Raw genomic sequence first — 19,293 nt, 5'->3', positions numbered from 1 at the left:
CACAGTGTACGCTCGCTCACACGCCACTCTGTCTACAGAGGCACAGCCTGCTCCACCTCTCAAATGCAAATGGCCTTCAGCTTGGTAAGGAAACAATAAGACAATTCGGCGAGGGTTTGAAGAGCAGCCACATACAAAGAAAGGCAGGTGGGCACATTTGCCTTCAGTCGGCATGCCATGAAAATGAGGCGCCAAAGACCAGCAGCAACCTGTGCAAGCGGCACAGGGAGATCAGAGCACAGGAGGGTGCGTAGAGCGCACCTTTAGCAGGAATAGTTTGATAAGTAGCACACAAACAGAAACAGATAATCTGGTAATGCCCATCTCACTGCCAAACAAGTTTCTTGACATTTTAGCTCCTCAGACAGCTTTGTCACATCAACGCAAACAGGCAGGAAAAGCAAATCCCAACTCTACGCATGTCGTCCTTTACTACATGCATAAACCTTCTTGGTGGTCTGCCTCTTTTCCTCCTGCGTGGCAGCTCCATATTCGGCATCCTTTGTCCGATGTATCCACTCTCTCTTCTCTGCATTTCTCCAAACCATTGCAGCCTTGCCTCTCTAACTCTGTCTCCAAAGCGCTCGACCTGAGCTGTCCCTCTGATACACTTTCGTATCCTGTCCATTCTGGTCAGTCCCAACAAAAAATCCGACCATCTTCAACTCCCGACACCTCCAGCTCAGCCTCCTGTTTTCTTGTTAGTGCCACCGTCTCCAAACCATACATCATAGCAGGCCTCACTACCGTCTTGTAAACCTTCCCTTTCACCCTTGCTGCTCTCCTTCTGTCACAAATCACCCCTGATACACATCTCCACCCACTCCACCGTGCTTGCACTCTCTACTTCACTGTCCATTGCTTTGGATGGTTGACCCCAGGTATTTAAACTTGTCCACTACTTCTCCTTGCATCTTCACTGTTGTTCAGCAGCGCTCGCAAAGCAGAGCCTCTCGCATGTGCGATGGTTCCTCTGTGCGCGTGGCCGCTTAGTTCTACACATGCGGGCTGTTGAATTTATGCACGAGGAATTTAATTACGTGAGTGGCGATGAATACTTTGCGTCCATGAAATTAAATTTGCTTGTTTTTTCTTGTACATGACTTTTTGACATAAATAATTCCATACTTTGTCGTCATCTCCCTGACAATCCCAGTTTTTCTTTGGTTCTTTGGACCTACCATCACTTCCATACATTGTCTGCATCCAGCAGCGCAGGAAACAATGAATCTGTAGCTTGTTGGTACCAAAAAAGGCAACAAAAAGCAGCCGCTCATGTGAAATAAGGTTTCATTCACTCACTGGCTGAACTGCATTAAGTTTATGTAGACTATAGTTTTTTTGTATCACAGGATCCCATTATGATTTTCTCTGTTGCTTTTCACTTTTGTTGAATTGTATAATTGTTTTTGTTCTTTATATGATTTTATCCAACAAAATGATCACTTGTAAAGCATTGTATTACTGTTTGTAATCACCTGCTTTATATTCCTGATTAAAACAAAGTGTAGCGAATGACAAATCAATAGCTTCTCAGCACTGTGCTGAGGAATCGCATGCTTTTGAGTTTAGAAATGACATACAGGAGCACAGAGTTAGAAAGGTAATATGAAGCTTAATCTGTGGAGAATAAAAAGTCGATTGTAAGCTGTGGAGCCTGGAGTGGCAGGAACAGTTTGGGGGAAGTTGTGAAGACACAGACAGGAGGAAAAGGAAGGTACAGTCGAGCTGTGACATTCCACAGATGTTTGTTGGGTTTGTCCGGCTGCAACGCTCTAAGATGTGAGCTTCCGTTTCACCGCCGTACACTTCCTCAGCACAACAACAAGTGTGCCTTCCTCTTGGGAAAAGAAAGACCTTTTCACTTCTGGTCATTTTTGCTTCACTGTAAACATCAGTCACCCCTGGTCTGTCTAGTACATGGATATCTGCCATTGTAGCAGCTTGTTATTACTATCTGGGGCATGTAAACATGTTTTGACTGGTCATGTGCTGCTGCAGTGACAAGACATGCTGGCATAGGCACAAATTCTGGCACAACATTAATAAACAATGTTTCTGGAATTGGAGCTTACGGCAATCACACATGGCAAATCTTTTATGTCACTGTTCAGTCAAAACTGTTTATCCATGTTCATACTAAGAAACCATGGTTAGTTATGAAAGCCTTTTTCTTGGAAAGAACAAAACAGGCTGGTTTCCTTAATAACAGTGCTACTGTTTAGTCTGCATTCTTGTTATTAGGAAATGCACAAAAGGCAGCACAAATTTTTACTTAAATATAAAATGCCACTTTTGCCTTTGGCTTGAGAAATGATGCAATAAGAATGAAACAGAAGATTTTCATTTTGTGTCATTTTGCTCAGCGGGGCAAGACTGAGAAGAAAAAACATTAAGGTGGTAAACAGCAGTGAATTTGAGGACACATTTCCAGGGTGATATAATCTTCCCTACTGTCTAGCCACCTGACCACTGGGAAAACAACACCACTGTCTACTGCCAAGTAACATAAACACAAAAACACACAAGGCCCAGAGATACACACCAGCTCTAGCTCCTGTGGTGTACACAGGAGGCTCAGAGCTGGGGAAAACACTGAACTAAAAATCTTAAGGCCAGCACTTCTGCACATGCAGAGCTCTATTACTTCGAATTGATTTCCCTCTGCCACAAATGGATAGGGGGGCTGAGCCTCTTTATATATGTCAGCTTAAACTTGGAAGGGAAAAAGAAATGGATAGAGATAGAACGACAAGTCCATAAAAAGAGGAGAAATCCGATCCTCTGCAAGTGTATCATAACCACACACGGATACTGCCGGAGCTGACTAAAGATAATACTGACATAACCCTGACAGCAAGTCGGGTCCCAGCTCCCTCCCCATTTAGGATGTATCACACACACACACAAACAGGACACACACACACACACACACACACACACACACACACACACACACACACACACACAAACAGGGGCTCTTCTAATACACCTACCATCAGCTAAAAGCCATTTTTTTTTCCCCCATCTGAGCCAGACATTACGCACATTATCACATTTACATAATCACTTTGCAACTGTGTCACAACTGTGACGTGGCACCTGTTCTTTCATGTGAAGAGGAGCTCGTGTCACTGCGGTGTGATATGAATTTGTCAAAATAGTCACTCTCTTCAAAGCATGCTGCTCTCATAAAGTAAGGGATAAGACAGTAGGATAAAACAATGTAAACCTGTGTGGGGGGAAAAAAAAATTACTATGCTAGTCTGTAATAATAAAATCATTTTAAGCTTGTTTAAAAGTGTACTGGGTCATTAGATCATTATGACATAAGTAACATGAGTTGTACAGTTGTAATAATAAAGATTCATTACTCAGAGCTATGGGCAATTAGTCAGCCTTATCCAGGATTAAAGCTGGGCTTCTGCAGTGAACCCACAATGACAAGGCCTGCTTTGTTCCTTTTCCTCCTAATAAGCTGAAATGCTTTTGGAAAACTATGTTACATTATGGTTTTAAATTATGCCTGCCAACTATAACATATTAAACACAGAAATGTAAATGAATGCCGTGACCAAATTTATGGGTTTTATGAATAGTGTCTGGGAGAAACAAAGAAAGGTTAACAGAATGGCATAATCTCTTTACCAGAACAATTTAATTAGCTTGCGATGAATATCAGAATAAATATCAGAGGCCTGCCAGTATTAGACCTGCTGTAGAGGCAAATTAGACTGTACTAACAAGTTAAAAGCTCATGCTACACATGCAGTGAAGTTTTTAGTCATTCATAAAAACCTTTAAGGAAAAGGAAGAAGAAAGACTGCTGCAACAGATACTACGGCCCTGACAGAGCCCTGATTTCAAAATCATGGAGTCAGCCTGGGATTACACAAGCAAACAAAAGACACTGGAGGTAAAATAGATCCATAGAACAACTGTGGCAACTTCTCCATGATGCCTGGAACAGCATACTTGTCAAATACTACTACAGATTACTTTGAATAATTTAAACCATCATTTTATCATTTTAGTGCCCAGATACAACAGAATTGACGTAAAAACCAAACCTCTGGTTGTCATTAAGGAAATTTTTGAGATACACATAAACCAAGAACAAGTTATCAAAAGTTGATAGAAACACAAAAAGAGACATATTATTCACAAAGTCTAACAACAAGGGACTAGCCTCAAAATGATATCCCGATATTTCAAGAAAATCTGCGATAGCGATATTTCTGGCGATATTACGGAAAAAATAATTCTGAAAGTCTCGGCGATGCCTGCAGCTTGGCAGGCAGCAGCATGTATACGTGTGAGTAAATGAAGGGCATTCTCGTCCTTTTCCAATGAGCTACTGTCACTGATGACACTTCCTAATTTGAAGTGTGAATCTTCTGAAACAGGGTGCCAGCTGCAGCAGCATTATAGTGCAATACCAGTGACAGCATTATATGACACAGCACATGTCAAATATAAGCACAAAACTAGTGTACGTACACAACTGCTCTACAGTTTAGTTTAACAATAATTACAGTAACTTGACCTTGTAACTCTTCAGGAGCTGCACAATATTGTCACACAAGAAAGCTGAGTTTCTAGTTTCTACCCGGGATGTTGCATCTTGGGATGAGCTCTTTTATCCAGCTGCTTAAATCCCTGCTTTTCCACTATGCAACCGAATCAGTAATTTCCTACCACCGTCCTCTCATATGGAGCTAGCTGCTGCTTGGTGGAGTTATTTGTTTACATCTGAGTTGCACATCATCAGTTGCTCATCCTTCTTAGCCTGGCTGCACTCCATGTTGTGCTTTTGCCACAAATTTGTTTCCACCTTTAGCTGTAACGGTTTTCCTGCATATTTTACAGAGTACTGTGCTTTGTTGGAGGTTGTTGCAGTAGCTCACTTTTTAAGGCACTAAATTGTCATGGGGCTCTCTCAGACGTGCCCAGGCTTGTCTCGTTGGACACACTAGGGAAGGTAAATGTACGGCCTTACTATCGCAGTGATACTGGCATGACACTTTTTAAAAATTATACCAGTATTATCACAGACAATATGATATGGCACAGCCCCAAGGACATCACCAAGATTTTACTCTTCAGCTGAAGTAAATTTGTTTTCACATAAACAAAACACAGTATACAACCATTTTACATTTTAACATATGATGCCGATACTTTATCATATTTCTGGTCTCACTATTGTTCCATGTAAAGAAATCTTTTTTATAAAACATAAACTTTAATGTATTTTAGCATTGATACTAGTAGGTCTTTAAGCCTATTCAGAAAAGACAACATCCTTTTCTATTGTCTAGTTACATTAAAGGAAGTTCCGTATTTCAACAATGGTTTCCGAAATTGTAATCAATCTCAATCCACCTTTATCAAAACAGAAAGTGAAGTGCACGCCAAACAAACTGAGCTGTTTGTAGCTGGAGATGTAATCGATGTAAGGGATTCAGCAATCTGCAAATTTGCCTCCATGTTTTCTGGACATTTTTGGCCAGTTCAGACTACAATGCAACCAACCTGGGACTCTACAGTGATGAGGTGAAAGGCCCAAAAATCATAATTGATTATCTTTAAATGTGACCATCTGTCAGAACCTTTGGATTAACGACAGCAGCACAGGACTCACAGTTACTTAGAAAAAGGGCAGAGCAGACGAGGGGAAGTGACGCCTCATGGATTAACTGACGACTTCCTTTAGACCTTCACTTGGCCCTGTACGCCACCCACAGCCCTTGGTCACAAGGGAAGATGAGAGGAATGGAAGGAATGCGGGTTACCAGCTGCTGAGGAGATAGGAGAGTGTAAGGACACAGCATTCACCACAACCAAGGAACTTTGTCCATGCTGCTACCCTTGAATTCCACTGCTGACATCTAAATGGGTTTCCTCAGTGGTCCAATACATAAAAAGACATTGATGCCTGTAAACTGCAGAGATCCTAGCTGGCACTGAGGGGTCACAAGTGGTCAGACAATCAATTTTCTTTTTTTTCTTCCCGCACATTCCTCGAATTAATCAAAAAATATTTTGTTTAACATGCATACTTTCATCAAATGTTTTAATCAGTCAAATTAGGCATAATCCCTTTTCAACCAACATGGTATAAATTCATAATTCACTGTAGCAACTTGACTCATGCAAACTGATTTAGAGAAGCTATTTGTTTCTCTCAGGCAATAACCTTAATGTGTAATGAAAGTTTTAACCAATCCATCCTACACAGGTTAAAAGTTCCTCAGCTATATAGTTAAACTTAGAAGAAAGACACAGATTGCAGGGTCTAAGATGAGGGGTGCAAGGGCTTTAAAAATCTAACACTAAAGTAACGCCAAGGGAAATGGATCATTAATAATGTATAATTGTCCAGCAATTAAGCAAACAAACCATACCAATGAAAACTATTGGTATTTTCCTTTAAGAGCCATATTTATCTTCTGGACAGGATCTCTCCAGCAACATGATATATCCAGAGCACCGGGTCACATGGTCCCTCAGTCCAGTCTCCCTGGAGTTCCTGTTGCTACAGAGAGAGACTGATGAAGTGTGGGCAAGATCAGGGGGTAGGCAGTCAAGTGTTGGGGGCAGGGTACTTAGGAGAGGTGATGAATTATCCTGTATGTCTATATCTGTGTGACTGCACTACATGCATTTTCCTTCCTGACTGCATGTCTTATGTCTTACCCCAGTCACTCCAATGAAAACACTGTGTGCCAACTCCGAGACTGCCCCCAATGTGGACTGGCTTGCACACCGATTGTTGACGAGCATGTTTGTGTGCCTGTCTCCCTGTGTGTTTGCGTTGTGCTGGGAGCAGGGAGGGGATAAATTTAGCACTTTAGCCCCAGACTGGAGGCAGTGGCCCTTTATCCTGCACTGTCCTACTTAACAGAGTGCTGCTCTCTCTCCTTCCGCCTGCGACAGCAAACCAGGACTCACACATTCACCTCCCATCGGGCCAAAACAATAGCAGAAGAATGTGCTCGTCCACACAAGCCACAGTCATGCAGAGAAGTGCAGACAGTTGCATGTGTGGCAGATATGTTTGTTATTGTATGTGTTGCATGTGTTGCTTTGATTCATCATCATCTACTCTTGTCATATGAGCTGCTGCAGACTGGCCTCATTTCATAACAGCTTGATTTGTTAATGATGCTTTCAACAACAACAACAACAACTGCATGCACAACAAAATACACACATATTTAAATACAGTGGAGTGGTAATCTAACACTGATTGCAGCACAGTTGGAATACACTGCAGATGTTGTAAATGCTGCTTCAAACACAGAGCACATGTCATGCAGATAAAGAAATAACATCCCTTTTGTCCTGATCAAATTGAAACCTCAAAGCAGGCTGGATTTAATGTTGCTCTGAATTTCAGTAGCGCAACCAATTAGGAGCAAGTCAACGCGCTAGTCTGCCTTAAGCTGACCAATAGAGCACGAGCATCCCGCTTCACCTTGGAAACACACGATCCCAGGGTGCATTTCCCTGCTGCCATGACAACCAAGAGGAGCTCTCCCTTGCTTGTTCCTTCCCTCCCAGCCTCCCTCCCTCCCTCCTCCCTCGTGCTCTCTCCCGCTCTGTCTTTCCTGAAGCCAGTGTACCTAGCAGCAGAAGATTCACAGAAGCTACACAACTTGGAGCCGCCTTTTCACCAGACAAAGAGAATTACTGTCAGCTGGATCGACACATACTGCTACAGTGGCAGTTTACGTTGATAACAAAAGGCTTTAACTGATCAGTGTGCATTGATTTAATTATGAAATACAACAAAAACAAACAAAAAAAAAAATGCAAACAAAAATTCACTTGGAAGAAAAATGTGACACCTAATAACAGACGAGAGGAGAAAATTTTGCATTTTTTTATAGATTTGTATGATTTTTGTTTTCAAATTGAGAAAAACTGTTTACCATTTACCACATAAATGATGCTAAAATGAGAAGCAAGGAGGAGGAGGAGCAGAGATGATGTAAGCTTTTCAGCACGGGCATGCTGAGGACTGGGGCTGAGGTTATGAACAGTGTCAGCTGGCCCCAGCCTCCGCCAACTGGAGACTTTGGATGCTGCACAGGAGTCGCCTGATGATCAGAGGGATGGCCGGTGTTTCCCATCTGCAGATCTGATTTTAGCTCCACACCCAGCAAGATGTTTTGGTATTCATTATTTCCAGCTTTTGAACGCCTGCGCGCATTCATGTACATTGATGCTAAAATGTTTATTCTGTTAAATATCCACAAGCATCAGCTGGGTCTGTGACAAAGTGATTTAAATAACTTAATTTTTTATACTCATCATCATATGCATCTACAGAAAAAAATATGCCTATCACAATTTCATATCTCCCAAGATGACGACAGCTACTCAAAGCAACCCAAACACAGACTGGCTGTGGCTCAGGAGGTAGAGTAGGTCATCTACTAATTGCAAGGTTGGTGGTTAAAGCGCCTTGAGGCAACGGTTTGTTGTGATTTGGTGCTATATAAATAAAACTGAATTGAATTGGTTCGATCCCTGGCTGCTCCAGTCTGCACGCCAAAGATACTGGTCAAGATACTGAACCCTAAGTTGCTCCCGAATGCGTTCATCCATGACTGTTTGCGAATGTTAGAAAGCACTTAAAGATGTAGAAGGTGCATGAATGAATGTGAATGGGTGAGTGAGACTTGCTGTATAAAGCGCTTTAAGTGCTCATATTGAGTAGAAAAGCGCTAACAGCCTACAGTAGTAATAAACAACAAACCAGTGTGCAGTTTTAGGATTTCAAGTCAAAGCAGATGCCCATTTCCTAACATAAAACATTGTTTGAGCTACTGGTGGAGAAAATTATTTAAACAAGGAGGGAAAATAAGTAGAAGTAATGAGAGGCACAAATGTGATGGAAAGCATGCTCGAAATTTTCCTTCAAAGAACAAAAAAAAAAAAATAATTACCAGAAAAGGGCAACATGATATCACTTAAATGGAAGTACTTTGAATGTCTTAAACAAAGATTAATAGAGTCAGTAAATACACAGTGGCTCAGTGCCAACCAGGAAATACAATAATCTCATCCTTTTGCTACCGTTTCATTATGTAAAATGCAAATCAAAGAGAATTTAACAAGTGAAAATTCAGCAAAAGGATATGTATGACCTGTGGTCCAGCTGTACATTTGAGCAAAATGAGCCTCACCATTACAACTACAAGAGCGGGCTCTACAAATCTGGCACTTCCAGACTCCCAAAGACCACACTGCTGAAATACCGTGTCAGAAATTAGAGGATGCATTCGTGAAGGGCCAAAAATGATCACGCTGGTTTCAGTTAAAGATAGGCCTTGTTTGCAGTCAGTTACAGGCTGCCTCCTTCCATTTAGTAAATTATTGATCACATCTGATAAAAGAGTTATGCCTAAATGTTACAACTCTGAAAAATGCACGCAGTGAGAATTTACAATATATTCTCATTCATCTTCCAAGGTACAAGTTATATTATCGTTTAAGGCAGTTTTTGTTCATTATTCAAGGTGGAAAATGTCTGTTTTTTAAATACATACCTTCAAGAAGAAAAAAAAAAATGCAGCCATTCAAGAGGGGTTTAGACTACCCAAGAACAAGTCGCCCACTAAACTGCAGCATGAGAAGGCTATCAAAAGGTATTATCAGTGATATAAAAACATCAAACTTGGCACTCTAATTGGAGGACACTGATATCCTGGAGTCAGTCGGGGCAGGGGGGTCTACTTTTTGACTTCACTGATGCTTTTGTGCTACACCTCTTCAATAAGGAGGTCTTTAAGGCAGGAGTAAAACAATGTACAGTTAAACAGAGTTTTCACAAGACAATACGAGTGGGAAATCCCTCCAACTCCCCTCACTCCCAATGGAATCAACCAGCCATTGACAAAGATGTAGGATATGAGCACTGACATAACAAAACAGTCATGTCACACATCACGATTAGGTCTCCCCAAGGGGTGAACACTCAGTTCTTTATCACAGTACTGACAGGACGAGCTTCAACATTGCCATGGAGACAAGAGGCACAGGAGGGTAAGAGAGTAGGGCTGCATGTGTACTTAGTATTACTTTGTCCCACACAAACATTACTAGCACCATTTAATAATAAATAAAAGTACAGCATTCAATTCAGTTTCATTTACACAGCGCCAAATCCCAACAACAGCTGGCCTTAAGGCATGTTATACTGTAAGGTAAACACCCAACAATAATGAAGTGAAAGCAGTTCAGGACACAGCAGTGACACTAGGCTGGTTAATTTTCTGTCACACTTTTGTGATGCTTTGTTTTTTGAAATCCCAGCATGGCTGGGGCACAGCAGATCACACCAAAGGACAGAGGGAAAAAACATCCTTGACGACAACTGAGATTCAGGGTAGTTGCACCACTATTTATAACCTGCCCAGTCTGCTCCGTGACAGCAGAGGGGGATGGAGGGGAGAGAAAGAGAGCAAATGAGGAGAGAGGGAGAGAAAGCCAGACACACAGACAGAGGGTGGCCTGTGAATTCCAGAGCAGAGGAAAAGACCATTGTGTTTTTTTTTCTCCCCTTGACAGGGGCCCTCTGTGATCAGCGTACTGGGTAAAAAGGCAATAGAGCTAAAAAACAAGGCATGTGTACAGTTTGAGGCTGTTTGATCTTCATTATTTTAAAACATTTAAATAAATCTACTGCACTTGTTCTGAGAGATGCGAGTTGCTGTCTACAAATGTAAGATTACGAAAGAGTACACTTGGTATACTAACCCACACTGTGGAAATGACAAAGACAAGCTGGCAGAAGATAAAAAGTTTTTAACAATTTCTAACCCGGACGGTGCAAATGGCCCACAAACAAACACAAACATCTCTGTGCCTACACAAGATCAAATATCTGGACTGCCCCCGTGATCAGCTGTCTGGAAAATCTGGCCAAAAGCACTAACCCATCTCCAAATGGTTTAGTGTCAGGCTGCACCTAACATTACAATTGTAATAAAAAATAAAATTACAAAAAAAAAAAAAAAAAAAAAAAAAAAAAAAGACCTCCACTGCAGCTTTCAGCCAATGGCTGTGTGCTCAGTGTGGATACAAAGTGAGGTATGGAGCTGGTGGGGATGCAGTGCGAAAACAGCTATGGTCATTTTCTCCTCACTACCCGTGTCGCTGTCTGTTATCAATAAACGCAGACACAGACGGCAAGAAATCCAGCTCAGCAGATAGCAACGAGGAGGTGGAGGACACCACAGCTGCACACCACACTCACTCACTCACACACACAGACAGAGTAAGAGGAGAGAAAGGAAACAGACTGTGCTGGCACAAGGGCACCACCACCCCCCCAATCTCATAGCAGAACTCTAATGCATATACAATGCAAAAATGTCCCCATCAGAACAGAGGTCAGTCCAGGCTTCAAAACATCAACAAACACACATGAAGCCAGATCCTTTGTTTGCTCTGGTTCCAGCAAAGGGGCAAACATGAAAGACAGCCCAAACACAATGTTTACTGTCAGGATGTGCAGCAAAAAAAAGAACAGGAAATCCCTGGTACAATCCATACTATCTGATACCTGCTTCTACTCACAGCCAGCACATGAATGCCTGTATTCATGTCAGGAGAACAGTGGGAACACAAACCCGCTAATGTGACAGCTCATCCCACTGAGCTGCACCAAAACATCACAGCCTAACAACAAAATTCATAATTAAAAAAAGGCAATGTTAATTTAAAAAGAAAAACAAGCTAGAAACAAAGCCGGATAAAAAAAAAAAAAAAAAAAAAAAAGGAGGGGGGGGGGCACGGACAAGAACAAGTAGTGCCAGCTTACCTCTTGTTGATGGGCTTCTCATCTTTCTCGTAGGGTTTGACAAACCACTTGCCGATGCGAACAAAGCTGCGATTCATGAGGCAGCGCTCCAACAAGTTGTGGATAGCTTTGAACAGCAGAGTGCGACACTCGTAGGAAAGGCCATTCTCCCAGAGCCCATCGTCCTCAGCTGGTAAAGAAAGTAGAAAAGAGCTATTAAAATAAGGGTGAAGATATGAGTGCATTCATGACATTTTTATAGAAAAACAGTATGAATTCTGCAGGGCAAACAATGACAGTCACAAGAGCACAGAAACCATCTGAAATGGCCAACAGACTGAGGCATGTTGCTGCTGTGCCGAGTAGAAGCAGCCTTACACTTGATCAGATGGCACTGTCACTAATAGGGACATTTATCAGTGTTTACAAAATGACATATGGGAACACCAACTGTCATACTAAACATATTGTCACATCATACCCAATACCAAGGTTTAAACTAAAAATGTTGCAACACCCAGAATGACCTGATTTGACTTTCAAAAAGGTGACTCATAAAAGGTGTGAAAGTGTTGGTTTTTTTTGATTATGTATCACTGGTGAATATGTATAAACTTCTGATGAACTGAATATAAGTACACTCCGTGTTGATGACCACAGCTTCACAACAAAACTCAAGCTGACTAAACACACTCTTCCATCCTATAGATGACGTGAAACACCCTGCAGTATCAGCCTGAGAAACTGCCAAATAAACAGAGATGTAGCAACCAATCAAACATGCCGAACACTGTGAATTCACATTTAAGAACAATGACTGGAGGAGAACAGGGACGAGGTTACAGTCTTGTAATCTGATGACTATCACACTCTGGACACCTCTGTACAGAAAGGGAACATTTCCTGTAATGCAAAACATAAGTCTAAAAGACACCTTGCAGAAAGAAGGCAAGCAGGCCATGTAAATGCAAACAAGAGTGTGATCACTGAGACAGAGAGAGGGGTTAAACAGAAACCTGCTGCCGCTGCCTGCTTCCAGGTGGTGGGAGTTTCAGATGCTTTCTGCATATCTACACATTGAGTTTTAGAATCAGGGTTTAGGAGTGAAACAGTACAGAAAATTCACAGTTCAGAAGTACCACAGCTTTGTTTTCAGGTCAGGGGGGGGAAAAGAGAGATTTAATTTATTTTCGTTTTGCAAAAACTTGCAAATTTTCAGGAAGTAATGTGGAATAAATAAAATTAAAAGGCGACAGAAATATGATGCAAATAACACACCTGCTACAGTTACCCTGTAATTTGCAGCTTTTTAAAAAGGCATAAATAAAAGCAACTGCTTTTCTGTATCAGTTTCCCATAAATGTCGGCTCCAGTCCCAAAAACCAACTGCTCCTTTAAGTCCTGCCGCCTACTTTTTTTTTTTCTATTACTGATACTAATAAAAACAGCTTTGATTAACAAGTTATGATTTACTGAATGTGAACCTTATGACCATCAGTTCCAGCTCAAACAACCTGATATAAAAAAAAAAAAAAAAAAAAAAAAAAGTCAAGCTCCCACATGCATGTGTGTGCGCTTGGCTGAGATGTTGTGTACTGACAAATTGACAGCAGAGAGTTGTCTTCTACAGAAATATATTCTACCGACAGTTTCTTGGTAGGCAGCGCTCTCCAGACGCCAGTGATTTCTCTCGGAAAAATCTACTTTATTAAACGCCGCCAAAGCAGGCCAGTATTTTTACTTCACCCCCGTTTTCACTCTTAGACTTCCACACTCGCTGTGCCACCATAAACAGTGGCAAGTAGGAACCCAAGTTACTCTTTGACAAGGCGTAGTAAGAAACTCAAATGTTAATACACATCCTGCAGAGTCAGATTATTTTTCCTCACAAGTTTACCAAATGTTTCCTTGCACAGAATGAAGTTTTGGGAGGTGACGACACACACGAACACTACAGGTGCAGGTAAAGTTAAGGCTATGAGTCTGTTACCATGTCTAACAGATATCGACCTTCTTCTAAATCTTAAAATGCTGCTGAAGTTCCTTTGCACAGAAGAAATGCTCCTGTATGCAAATGATGAATCAGCTTTTCAGTTAACACGCTCATGATGACTTGGCAACTGAATCGCCGTCTTAACTCCTCGCCCTTTCGTTCACTCCCACTGATTCTGTCCGACACCGGTCCCTTCTGCTTTATACTTTGAGCACCATTTACTTTCAGACCTGACAAATTTACTATACATCTCAGTGACATGAACTTTGAAGTGCCCGTAATAAGAAGATGATCCCTGCACTGCTTTCACCTGTCAATAAGTCTACTCCTTGCAAACTCTTCTTGAAAAGTAATCGCCGATTCCACAAGACAAACCTGCAAACGTTACACTGATGGGATGTAATGTTTATTGCAGAAAGCTTTTAAAGAAAGAGACACCTTAGGAATGAAAATAGAGGAAGTTCCTTAATAATGGCATCTCTTTTCTTCCTTTTTGGTAGCTTTGCTACCGGTGCATTGTGCTGATTATGATGCAGCAGCAACATGTTGGTTTAATGCCACAGTTACAAAAGTCAGGTGTGTGTTTGAAGATATTCTTTCCACCAAAAGACACAATTAGAGTTTTCTGGAGTCCTATAGGTGGCACTGCCCCTGTTATTCTCAATGAAGGACCTTACTCAGCTCTTACAAAGTGACACTCAAGTTTTACTCACTGTCCACTAAGGCTGTAATGTACTGGGAAACTATACTGCCCTAAAACAGGACCTGCTGCTGCTATACTACTCTAAGTGCTGTAAAAGGACAGAACTGTATTCATTCGGTTTGTATGCCGTACTGAAAACAAGGCAGACACTCGTTAAACTGTATCTAGCTGCCCAAGATGAAGAAATGCACAGCGAGACCCATATCTGAGCTGCGTTCTGAATCACATTCTGCACTGGCCTGAATGCTGGTCTAATCTCATTAACAGCCACTGCTCACATCTTATAGCACTTAAGCTCCTTTCAGTCAAGTCTGCAGCAAACATCTCCCCAAGTGTGCCATCTCTGCGTGAGCGCAGTCGAAATAAATACCAAGTGTGACCCACCCTTCGTGTCAGCTTGCCGTGTGCCAGGGAGGTACAAGCCAGCCCAGAAGCAAGTTAATCAAAATTTTATTGAATTATTAAGCCAGCTCTTGGCTTGCTGTTCTAGTGCGAAGGCAGGTAACGACATTTTAAATTAAGATGATTGCAAGGCCATTCACATGGGAAATTACACCGGTTTCCTTCTTTGAAGAGAGGCTCTATGCCATCTTGGCAGGTGTGAAAAGCATGTTTAACAAGATGCTGAGAGCTTGTAGTTTACTATACTCTAGAAAAGTAAGGATGAAACATCTGCTTTCAATGTAAAGGTGCCCAATCTAATTTCAGAAGGAAAATATCCCCAACCCCATCAAATCCACCTACAAATGCCTCAGTTCCAGTCAACTTCAGCTTCAGCTAGCCTTTAAATCCTTACACTCGACCGAAGGAAAACAACCTCAGGCTAGCTGCCAAATAAAGGGGGGCTACGTGTGCAACGGTTTTCAGAGAAACAAACTAAATCATTAGGTGCACACATATCTTCAGGGATAAGATCAGGAACACAGAAAAGCAAGGCAAAGGCAGGAAATAGGAAGGAAAACAGCAATTTCCCACTAAAAATTAACAGTAACAGCAGATTAAAAATACATCAACAACAATATAAAACCCATTTAACTTTCCAGAAAATGGAGACCCGAATAGAGCAACAGACGTTTTGTTTTTAAACCAAGCCTGCTTCCAGTGACTTAGCATCTGGTCTGGCCATCCTAAGAGGTACTGAAGGCAAGAGGGCAAAAAGTGAACAAGAAAAGAAAGCCGACCTACTGAGGCCCTGATGGCAGATTAACAAAAAAAGGACACGGGTGAGAAACAAAATAGGATTTAGGCCAAATTCTATGATTCAACAGGCAGATAGATCACTGAGACTGAGAACATTCAAAAGATGGAAAAATGGTGAAGACATCAAATGGGTAGTTCAACCTCCAGTCCTATTTCACCCCCTATGGAGGAGGGCTCCCCTGTATAACTGGCGGAAACCTTCCCACACCTACTTGTACATCAAACTGCCATGCTTATCCCATTTGCTGCTCTCTGCCAAGAACCACATTTGCCCCATACGTCCTCCTCCCCGTCGCCTGTTCCTCCTCAGTCCCTCCCCTGCAGCACCAAGCAGCACTCAAACAGGCATCTGGTTTAGATCAAGTGTTTCTAACAACCTCGTGTTCATCATGCAACGTGCACTGCAATATACTTCAGACATACACACAGACTTTTTGGTCATAATTTACCATTTTGCCTTTATAAACAATATGACCAAAGGGAGGAAAAAACAAATTTATGTAAAAAAATAAATAAAACATCCAACCTAGGGCTACTCCAGGGCAGATGGGAGCATGAAATGTGCCTTTGCATTACCGCAACTGCCAGAGGAGATTAATAATCATTTCAAAAACACTTAAACAAATCCCTGAACATGTTTGTTTTCCTTTTTGTGCGTGTCATCCTGGGTCCCTGAGTGACACCCATTAGCCTTCTTTGGGACAAAAGCAAGAACAGAAGCCTCAGCTCTCATTAACATTAATCCACATCAAGTATCTAAAAAACACAGGCGCTTATCAGGTAACCACTTTTCACTCCCAATACATGACAAATTATATGCATACAGCACACTGTCAATCTAAAAGGAGTAGGTGAGAATATGTGAGAGCATTATGTGAAACTTGAGCCAAACAAGGCAACTTATCCATCCGCTTCACACTGCGCAGAGGTCACAATGAAGGGAATACACTGCAGAAGATACAAAACTATTCCATGAACAAAACAGAGCCATGTGTTGGTTTAACATCGTATTGAACAAGCAATTATCACAGCTTATTGATTAATCACTACAAAACTATCCTTCAATATTGTATGAAATGAATGACATTTGTTTAGTTTGCTTGTTTTTAAAGCACCCACGAGTCTCAAACATGAGATTAATCAGTTTAACATTATGAGACAAAGTTAAGAATCAAATTCTCACATCCTCACAATTACGAGTAGAAAATATTTGGCATTTCTGACTGGAAATTACTTAAATAATCAACTAGCTGTTAAAAAAAAAAAAACCATGATAAATGTGTACTGGTCCAAAATTCCAGCTTGCTGGCAGATCAGCGAGTGCACATGTGGTGCATGGTGGGCGGTGGTCAGTACATGGGGTGAAAGATGAGTGACCTCATTTAGACAAAGATTTATGGGCTCAGCTGATGGTTAGGACACTTTCATGTCTCTGCCTCCTGTGCAGCAGACCCAGATGAGTTGACCTTTATAAAAGCTCTTAGGCAGGAGCACAGCAGCTCAATCAGGCATACTCACATCTACCTCTATAATATGTTTTGACAAAAAAAACCCAAAACTGAAATATAAAGGCGTGACTGTCAGAGGCCTATTTGTGTCTATGCTCTTGACCTCCCAAAATGAAGAATCTCCATCCCTTTGGAGTTGACTTCAGAGACTAACTTTTATTTTTGTCTTAATGTAGGGGGGTGGGGGGGTTACAGTGGCAGGAAAATTCAACTAGCATGTTTTTGATGACGGGGAAAAAAAAGAGGAAGCCCATGAAAGTACAGGAAATGCAGGCAAAAATGAACATATACAGACTGGTCCATTTTTGAACTTGCTATGATGCAACAGAACCAACTATTAAAAAAGCCAATGTGTTGCCCATATTCTTCTTTGGTTGCATGTTTTCTTCTGCAAGAAGCATAAAAATGGCAAAAACATAAAGCCTATTTAAAGATGATGTGACAAAAAAAAAAAAAAAAAAATTTTAAAAAATAAATAAAAAATTCTCAAAGTTAAGGGGAAAAATTTTTAGAGCCTCATTCCCCCACCTCCACATATGTTCATCTGTGTATATAAGCAATTAGAGCAGCAATCAGTCATTAAACAGCAAGATTAATGTCTTGTGATCAACTGTACTCAGGGGTATTCTACCAAGTCTGGCCAAAAGGTTTTCTCCTCTCTTTCCATTTCCTCCTTCTCATCCTTATCTGCAAGGAAAAAGAGAGAGAACCAGCAGTGCTCTGTAAAGTCTCCATTACTAATTAATGAATATTTCTCGAGCAGAGAGGGAAAAGAGAGATTGAGAGAGAAGAGAGGGAGAGTGCACCCATGGGCCAGAGCTGCATGCATGGCCGAGTCCCTGTGCCGTGCCAGCCAAAGGAGATCCATCACAGAGAGCGGCAGAGGGAGATGGAGCAGGAGGAAAAGAGGAAAGCGGAGGGTGGTTCACAGGCAGGAGATTAGCCCTGGAAAATTGATCCCCAAGCACAAAAAAGCCACTGGTCTCTTCCACTTTTTTCCTCTATAAGAGCTGGTCTGAGTTTATCTATTCATCAGTCTCTGCATTACACACTCAAGTTTAGAACCATCTTTAAAAGACAGCACGAATCCTAAGTTCAGGTTAACCAAGTATAACTAATAATCTTGAATATACATCCACAGCCTTGAAAAATCCACTGTATAAACTCAAACCTTCACCGAGTGCGTGCATTTCTAGAAATGTCAAGAAATATTTCCATTAAACATCCTTTTTTAGGATCATTAGACACAAAATGCAACTTTTACAGTATCTGAAGGACATTAACTTTCATTTACAAAAATAATGGTTCCTTTCCAAATTAAAGGCAGCATCTCCCCACTTCAAAGCTTCTGTGGAGTTTTTGTTCATGTTTACAGCCAAAGCACGGAGATTTCAAAATTCAGCTGGACTTTCATAGGCTGTCCAAATCAATAATATTTGGAAATTCTAAAGAGTGAGTGGCATTTCTCCTTTCTGAATCCTTGCCTGGAGCATCCACTGGGCTACAGTGCTTACAACTGGCCTTACATCATCATGGGACTGAATCTGTATCACAGTCATTGTTGTGTGTCATCACTTCTGCCACTATTCAAGTGAGAAAATATGCTGTTACAATCTTAGAATGGGACTGCAGAGTCTGACGTCCACATAACGGAAGGCTTGACATCATTTTTTGCTTTAGGATTATGGCTCTGGTATATACACACATGAGCCTAGATTTTCATTGTGACAAAAAAACCCTGACCTCCATTAATGTCGCTCTCTCTCTCTCTCAAATCTGTTTTACACAAAATTAACAGCAGAGGCAATCCTTCACCTCACCATGGTGTATTGACAACAAGAATCGATGGCACTTCTACACAAAGGGAGCCTAATTTAAACACGAGTTTTAATATTTGAATTTTGTGAATATTGTCAACATACATCTGTATTCTGCAGGTAGGCGCTTCAAACAGAGCACCTCTCGCAGATCTGAGGGCAGTTCAATAAATATGAAGTTGAGAGATCTTCACAGAGAAGAGAGGGGAAAAAAGGCTGACCTGTAAGAAAGTGAAACTTTCAGCTAACAGAACCCT

The 19,293-nt window shown here is 41.3% G+C and overlaps 1 protein-coding gene across 1 annotated transcript in view; it reads right to left on the bottom strand.

The window, feature by feature from the left end:
* med13a (mediator complex subunit 13a) overlaps positions 1–19,293 on the bottom strand; it is a 68,487-nt gene that overhangs the window by 37,505 nt on the left and 11,689 nt on the right. Inside the window, exon 3 of the mRNA XM_030745991.1 lies at positions 11,837–12,005. Coding sequence (XP_030601851.1) covers positions 11,837–12,005 — 169 coding nt within the window. The remainder of the gene's footprint in view (positions 1–11,836; positions 12,006–19,293) is intronic.

The sequence above is a fragment of the Archocentrus centrarchus genome, chromosome 14, assembly GCF_007364275.1.
Source record: "Archocentrus centrarchus isolate MPI-CPG fArcCen1 chromosome 14, fArcCen1, whole genome shotgun sequence".
Taxonomy (NCBI): Eukaryota; Metazoa; Chordata; class Actinopteri; order Cichliformes; family Cichlidae; genus Archocentrus; species Archocentrus centrarchus.
This window is presented reverse-complemented; position numbering and strand designations above follow the sequence as displayed.